Raw genomic sequence first — 8240 nt, 5'->3', positions numbered from 1 at the left:
GCCCTTAATTGACCAAGAGGGGTTTAATTGGGCTCTGGGCAAGCTATCTCCAAAGCTAGTCCAAAGATGTACGGGTTAGGGGGATTGGCCATGCTAAATTGCCCTTTAGTGTCAGGGGGACTAGCTAGGGTAAATGCATGGGGTTATGGGGATAGGGCCTGGGTGGGATTGTGGTCAGTGCAGACTCAATGGGCCAAATGGCCTCCTTCTGCACTGTAAGATTCTATGATTCGATGATCTGCCATCTTTCCCGCCACTGGTAAATGGCATGGTGGAGTAAAGATGTTAGGCCTGCCACCAAGTGCTAATTTGCCAGCTTTCCCGCCTCCTAGTCCGTCTCCAATGTAAAATTCAGTCCATCATCTCAGGTTTGGGGGTTTTATCACAACTGGCAAAAATTACAGATATAATCAATTTGAATTCAGTCTTGAAAGTTACAATTGACTACATCATCCACAGCCTTCTGAGAGAGAATTTCAGATTTCCACAACCCTTTGTGCAAAAAACCAGTTCCTGTTTTCAATTTTAAATGGCCTAGTGCCTGAGATTAGAGTCATAGAGGTTTACAGCATGGAAACAGGCCCTTCAGCCCAACTTGTCCATGCCGCCCTTTTTTTTTAAACCCTGAAGCTAATCCCAATTGCCCGCATTTGGCCCATATCCCTCTATACCCATCTTACCCATGTAACTGTCTAAATTCTTTTTAAAAGACAAAATTGTACCTGCCTCTACTACTACCTCTGGCAGCTCATTCCAGACACTCATCCCCTCTGTGTGAAAATATTGCCCCTCTGAACCCTTTTGTATCTCTCCCCTCTCACTTTAAACCTATGCCCTCTGGTTTTAGACTCCCCTACCTTTGGGAAAAGATATTGACTATCTAGCTGATCTGTGACCCTCATTATTTTATAGACCTCGATAAGATCACCCCTCAGATTGTGTCACTTCTAGATTTCCCCACCCATCTCCAAAGACCCTTCCAAATTTTCTTTATTCTGCACAGCCTATTCAGTGCTTGATACCTTTTAAGAGTTTCTGTGCAGCCGTGGAGGATATATGGAAGAGAATAGCTTCTGGGCAGGTTGCATCACATTGTCTACCTCTACCCTATTGAATCCTTTATTCATTTTAAACACCTCTATTGGGCCAGGAAGACCTTAACTAGAGTGTGCAGTTAACAATTAAATCTGTGAAAACTCTTGAAACTGTTTCTTTTTATTTATGAACTTGACAAGACTTAGTCACCTCCAGAAATCACTGTGGCCAGTTAAGAAGTGGGTTAATTTCATGCATGAAGACTGCCCCCTGTTGGATGTGTTTCATGCCACAGTGATGGATATTACACCCACTGCGTTCCAATCATTTTCAAATTTGTGCAAAATGGGACCACTCCAGAAGAAACACAGTCCATGCTCATACTCAAAATCAAATCATTACTTGTGATAGAAATGAACTCTTTGCTGTATTATAATTTTGCCTTATTTCTTTCCTACACAGTGCATGTGGGGTTCACAAACCAGTAAAGGATGTCATACTTTTTACTGTGAGTCAGTAATATAATAAACAATGCAGTAATGGTTATGTTACTGGACCAATAATGAGAGTGTAAGTTCCGGCATGGGAGTTTGAGAATTTGAATATAGTTTTAAAGAGATCTGAAAATAAAATGTCGGTAAAAGTAACTATGAAGCTATCGGATTGTCTGATAAAAACAACCAGTTCACTAATGTCCATTAGAGGAGGAAACCTGTTGTTCTTACAAGTCTGGTCTATGTGTAACTCCAGACCCATACCAACACGGTTCATTCCTACCTCTTCTCTGAAGTAGCAAGTCAGTTAGTTATACCACAGGGTTAATAGTGATGGATAATAAGTGTCAGTGATGTCAATAACTTTCCTGCCCTATGGAAATGGAATTCTAGGTCTCTGTATATAATAACTCCAGGAGTTGGCTGTGAAGGAACCGTGCTTTTATTGCACAAAATGAAAATACACAATAACCATAGGCCTATGGTGAACACAACCGGTTGCAACTGGGACTAAAAGGTTAATGGACCCTCGCAGGGTCTTGCTTTATACAGGGCTCGGTATACGAGCTCCACCTGGCTGGCTAGTTACCAATCCCCAGGGAGCTCATATTCAACGAGCCTAACTGGGAGGTCATTTAGTGATTTCCCCCCGTACAGATCATGGGGGTTATCACACCCTACAATGCAGAATCATTTGGCTGGAATTTTCATTGGGCATCGAAGGTCTGATGCTAAAACCATCTGGGGGTTCTGAATCCGCACATCTCGCTGACCCAACTTTGATGAGGCAACCTTCTAATTGGCCACCTCCTTATTCGTTGGACCATTAAGAAGACCTTCAGGACCAGTCGGCTAGCAGCCCCACCACCATGCCTCAAAGTCTTATGCAGCATGGATGGAGGCCTTCGGGCCTGTGCTGTTTCTTTGAAAGAACCATTTATTTAGAGCCACTGGCCAGCTTTCTCTTCACAACTCTGCAAATTAATCACTTTCAAGTGCATGCCTAATTGCACTTTGAAAGTTATTACAGAATCTCAGTGGCACATTTATCTACTTTTTGTCAATCTCTTACTTGTGAAATAAATTTCATTTTAAACTAAACTGGGAGAAAACATTGTTGCATGTTCTCATTGCAAGAGTCGTCTGTCCTCTATAGGAATTGATTAAAGTCTCAAACATGGTCGCCTCATGCATGAGCGCTCTCCATTTAGGAATAGTGGCTATCATCAGAGAGCCGCTACTCAGGAATCCGCACCTCCATCAATACTGACTCAAATGGCTGGTGGAATAGAGGGCTCAGGTTCACTGGGGTAATCAGAGTCAGGGCGTACTGGACCTCAGAGCAGCGGGCTAGATGATGCCACAAGAACTAGCTAGGCTTGCGTCAGTTAATGTCCAGCTCACAGCTAAAGCCATCCACAGCCTGAAAACCATGGTGCTTGCCCCTGACAGCACGTGTGGTGTTGGAAGGGGCAAAAGTTTGCAGTGAATTCCCGTCCAAACTGATCCCCTTTGAGATGGAATTCCACGTTGGTCCTGCACCCCCACACCTCCCTCGGGAGCTGCAGCCCCACAATTTGCACCGACTCGCAGAAATTCCCTCCGTGCCTTTCCATTCGGTGCGGAGAGATTTCCTGCTGCTGCCTTCCTCCATCATCAGGATACACCTTGGCAGTCCTGGAGGTCTGCAGTGGAGGGCCCTCTACATGAGTGTCCCCCTTTTTCCATCGGGGGGCCTGACATAGAGCATGTTGCATACAGCAGTGCCATGCAGCCATAGGTTATGGTGCTTCACAGACTCACAGGCTGCATGTCTGTTCTGTGGTCAGGGGTATCTGTGTTCCATGTTCATATAAATTTATATAGATTGCCTAAGGTTTAAGCCCTTTTTTGAAGAGACTATTCCTCAACTTTGGACTGCACTTCAGCTCCATTCTCCTAATCTTTGGTCATCCAGTGCAGGAGTGGGGTGGGGGTGGTGGCGGTGGGGAAGAGGAGGATCTCCTCATCGGTCTGTTTCTAGGCCTGGTCAAGCAGGTCCAGACAGCGGGTGCTCAGGGGGGTGGGGCGAGGGGGTGTGTGTCTGACCCCACTACCATGACGACATTCATGGCTGGGTGGCTTTGAAGAGAAGCATGCAGTGTCCATTGGCACACTTCAGGCCTTTCACAGCCAGTGGGCACTGCAGGGGCCGGCTTGATTCATCAACCCCCGGGAATTGTATTTTGATTTAATTAGTTATAAATTTCTTTTTGATGTTGTATTTTAGTTAAAATAATAATAACCAGGAGTTATCATCCCTGTCATTGTTATTTTGTTTAATTTATTGAGTACTGTTTTATTAAAGGAAGATTCAAATTAGTTAACCTCTGAGTCTTCCTTTATTGGTGTAAACGTAATATCTTCAATCTTTGGTGATAACAATCATCCCTCAGTTCTGATACCATCCCTGTAAACTTTCACCAACACTTCTATGATTTTTGGTTACCATGATTGAATCACCAGCTGAAGCCACTTAAACATAGAAACATAGAAGATAGGAGCAGGAGGAGGCCATTCGGCCCTTCACGCCTGCCCCACCATTCATCACAATCACGGCTGATCGTCTAACTCAATAGCCTAATCCTGCTTTCTCCCCATAACCTTTGGTCCCATTCACCCCAAGCGCTATCTCTAGCCGTCTCTCGACTACATTCAATGTTTTGGCATCGACTACTTCCTGTGGTAATGAATTCCACAGGCTCACCACTCTTTGGGTGAAGAAATGTCTCCTCACCTCCATCTTAAATGGTCTACCCCGAATCCTCAGACTGTGACCCCTGAATCTGGACTCCCTCACCATCAGGAATATCTTCCCTGCATCTACCCTGTCTCGTCCTGTTAGAATTTTATAAGTCTCTATGAGATCCCCCTTCATTCGTCTGAACTCCAGCGAAAGCAATCCTAACCCAGTCAATCTCTCTTCATACATCAGTCACAGAATCATAGAATCCCTACAGTGCAGAAGGAAGCCATTCGGCCCATCGAGTCTGCACCAATCACAATCTCACCCAAGCCTTGTTCCCGTAACCCCTCATATTGACCCTGCTAATTCTCCTGACACTAAGGGTCAATTTAGCATGGCTAATCAACCTAACCTGCACATCTTTGGACTGTGGGAGGAAACTGGAGCACCCGGAGGAAACCCACGCAGACATGGGGAGAACGTACAAACTCCACACTGACAGTGACCCAAGCCGGGAATTGAACCCAGGTCCCTGGCGCTGTGAGGCAGCAGTGCCAACCACTGCACACTGTGTTAGAATTTTATAAGTGTCTATGAGATTTTTGATTTGATTTATTATTGTCACATGTATTAACATACAGTGAAAAGTATTGTTTCTTGTGCGCTATACAGACAAAGCATACCATTCATAGAGAAGGAAACAACAGTGTGCAGAATGTAGTGTTACAGTCATAGCTAGGGTGTAGAGAAAGATCAACTTAATGCAAGGTAAGTCCATTCAAAAGTCTGATGGCAGCAAGGAAGAAGCTGTTCTTGAGTCGGTTGTTACGTGACCTCAGACTTTTGTATCTTTTACCTGACAGAAGAAGGTGGAAGACAGAATGTCCAGGGTGCGTGGGGTCACTGCTTTGCCGAGGCAACGGGAAGTGTAGACAGAGTCAATAGATGACATTGCCCCCTCATTCATCTGAACTCCAGCGAAAACAATCCTAACCAAGTCAATCTCTCCTCATACATTTTGTCTGTATAGCGTGTAAGAAACAATTCTTTTCACTGTATGTTAATACATGTGACAATATAAATCAAATCAAATTAAAACATCAGTGCTGCCAACTGGCCTAGTGCCACATCAACAACAAATAAGTGATAATGAACCACAGTAGAGTCATAGAATCAAAGAGGTTTACAGCATGGAAACAGGCCCTTCGGCCCAACTTGTCCATGCCGCCCTTTTTTTTAAACCTCGAAGGTGGTCCCAATTGCCCGCATTTGGCCCATATCCCTCTATACCCATCTTACCCGTGTAACTGCCTAAACGCTTTTTAAAAGACAAAATTGTACCCGCCTCAACTGCTAGCTCTGGCAGCTCGTTCCAGACACTCACCACCCTGTGTGTGAAAAAATTGCCCCTCTGGACACTTTTGTATCTCTTCCCTCTCACCTTAAACCTATGCCCCCTAGTTTTAGACTCCCCTACCTTTGGGAAAAGATATTGACTATCTAGCTGATCTGTGCCCCTCATTATTTTATAGACTCTATAAGATCACCCCCCAGCCTTCTACGCTCCAGAGAAAACAGTCCCAGTCTATCCAGCCTCTCCTTATAACTCAATCCATCAAGTCCTGGTAGCATCCTATTTTATTTTACTAATAAATAGCACTAATTTACTAATGATTTTTCCAGGGGTAATGTTGTTTTCACGGTGTTTCTCAGGGTGTTATATTCGGGGATTTCTTTACCAAAGGGTTATTTGTTGGTTCTTTACCTGTATTTTGGACATTCCCAGTTTCCTGAGGCCACTGGTTGCTGTGGTGACGCTGGGCGCGCTCCCGGCTGACCGCGCGCCCCCCTGCTCCGCGCTCGCTCGCTCCCGTACCGCGCGCGCTCCCGCAGCATGGCGGGCCTGCAGCTGCTCTATCACTCGGTGGCCCGGGATGTGCGCTCTCCCCAGGACGCTCTGATCTGCTTCATCCACTGGGAGCTGGTCAGGGCCGGATTCCAGTGCCTGGGGAGCGGGGACCAGGTGAGCGAGAGGCTCGGAGAAGGAGGAGGCCCCGGGACCAGGCCCCCGGCCCCGGCAGCCGCGCTCTCCTCAGGAAGAGAAAGCGAAAGTGAGGGAGCAGAGAGCGCTGAGGCCCGCTGCTGGGGTGAAGGAGCCAGGCCCCAGGAACTTTAACCCCGTCCCTCACCTGCCCCCGGGCTCCCTCCCAGTGACCTTTGCCCCCCCCCCCCCCCCCCCAAAGTATGGAGGTCCCACCTGAGGCAGGCAGGTGAGGCGACCCCAGCCCCCGGAGAGGCGACCCTGGGGCGACCCCAGCCCCCGGAGGGGCGACCCTGGGGTGACTCCAGCCCCCGGAGAGGCGACCCTGGGGCAACCCCAGCCCCCGGAGAGGCGACCCTGGGGCGACCCCAGCCCCCGCAGGGGCGACCCTGGGGCGACTCCAGCCCCCGCAGAGGCGACCCTGGGGCGACCCCAGCCCCCGCAGGGGTGACCCTGGGGCGACTCCAGCCCCCGCACAGGTGACCCTGGGGCGACCCCAGCCCCCGCAGGGGCGACCCCAGCCCCCGCAGGGGTGACCCTGGGGCGACTCCAGCCCCCGGAGAGGCGACCCTGGGGCGACCCCAGCCCCCGCAGGGGTGACCCTGGGGCGACTCCAGCCTCCGCAGAGGTGACCCTGGGGCGACCCCAGCCCCCGCAGGGGCGACCCTGGGGCGACCCCAGCCCCCGCAGAGGTGACCTTGGGGCGACCCCAGCCCCCGCAGAGGCAATCCTGGGGCGACCTCAGCCCCCGCAGAGGCAATCCTGGGGCAACCCCAGCCCCACTGAGTGCATCAACATAATAAATCTGTTGTTGGGGATGTGGGATTCTGCCCCCACTTCAGTGCAACTCACCTCAAACCCACAAGAGACAAAGGTGATGATCTGCTTTGGCAGCTACCTGGCTACCCCCTCCCCTCCTCACTGAGGAGTCTTCAAGCAGAGTCATCCAGTTTCTGTTATAGAGCACCTTTAACATGGGGGGAAAAAGTCCCCAACAATGCCAAAATAACAGATATTTCATCGCTGTTTGTGAGAGATAGAATCATAGAGGTTCACAACATGGAAACAGGCCCTTCAACCCAACTTGTTCATGCTGCCCCTTTTTTTAAACCACTAAGCTAGTCCCAAATTGCTTGTGTTTGGCCCATATCCCTCTATATCCATCTTACGTATGTAATTGTCTAAACACTTTTTAAAAGACAAAATTGTACCCGCCCCTACTATTACCTCTGGCAACTTTTTCCAGACACTCACCATCCTCTGAAAAAATTGTCCCTCTGGATCTTTTTGTATCTCTCCCCTCTCACCTTAAATCTATGCGCTCTAGTTTTAGACTCCCCTACCTTTGGCAAAAGATATTGACCAGTTGATCTGTGCCCCTCATTATTTTATGGACCTCTATAAGATCACCCCAAAGCCTCCTACGCTCCAGAGAAAAAAGTCCCAGTCTATCCAGCCCTACCTTATAACTCAAACCATTAACTCCCGGTAGCATCCTAGTAAATCGTTTCTGCACTCTTTCTAGTTTAATAATATCCTTTCTATAATAGGGTGACCAGAACTGCACACAGTATTCCAAGTATGGTCTTACCAATGTCTTGTACAACTTCAACAAGACATCCCAAATCCTGTATTCAAGGTTCTGACCAATGAAACCAAGCATGCCAAAAGCGTTCTTCACTCTGTTCACCTATGACTCCACTTTCAAGGAGCTATGAACCTGTACCCCTAGATCTCTTTGTTCTATAACTCTCCCCAACACCCTACCATTAACTGAGTAAGTCCTGCCCTGGTTCAATCTCCCAAAGTGCTTTATAAGACCATAAGACATAGGAGCAGAATTAGGCCACTCGGCCATCGAATCTGCTCCACCATTCAATCATGGCTGATATTTTTCTCATCCCCATTCTCCTTTTCCCCATAACCCCTGATCCCCTCACCTTGC

The 8240-nt window shown here is 48.1% G+C and overlaps 1 protein-coding gene across 1 annotated transcript in view; it reads left to right on the top strand.

The window, feature by feature from the left end:
* Nucleotides 1–6059: 6059 nt before the first annotated feature.
* Nucleotides 6060–8240, top strand: part of psmf1 (proteasome inhibitor subunit 1) — a 56631-nt gene continuing 54450 nt past the window's right edge. The window contains exon 1 of the mRNA XM_078236899.1: nucleotides 6060–6277. Coding sequence (XP_078093025.1) covers nucleotides 6149–6277 — 129 coding nt within the window. The 5' untranslated portion in view covers nucleotides 6060–6148. The remainder of the gene's footprint in view (nucleotides 6278–8240) is intronic.

Source organism: Mustelus asterias, chromosome 20, assembly GCF_964213995.1.
Source record: "Mustelus asterias chromosome 20, sMusAst1.hap1.1, whole genome shotgun sequence".
NCBI lineage: Eukaryota > Metazoa > Chordata > Chondrichthyes > Carcharhiniformes > Triakidae > Mustelus > Mustelus asterias.
Note: the sequence above shows the minus strand (reverse complement) of the source record. Positions and strands in the feature narration are given on the sequence as shown.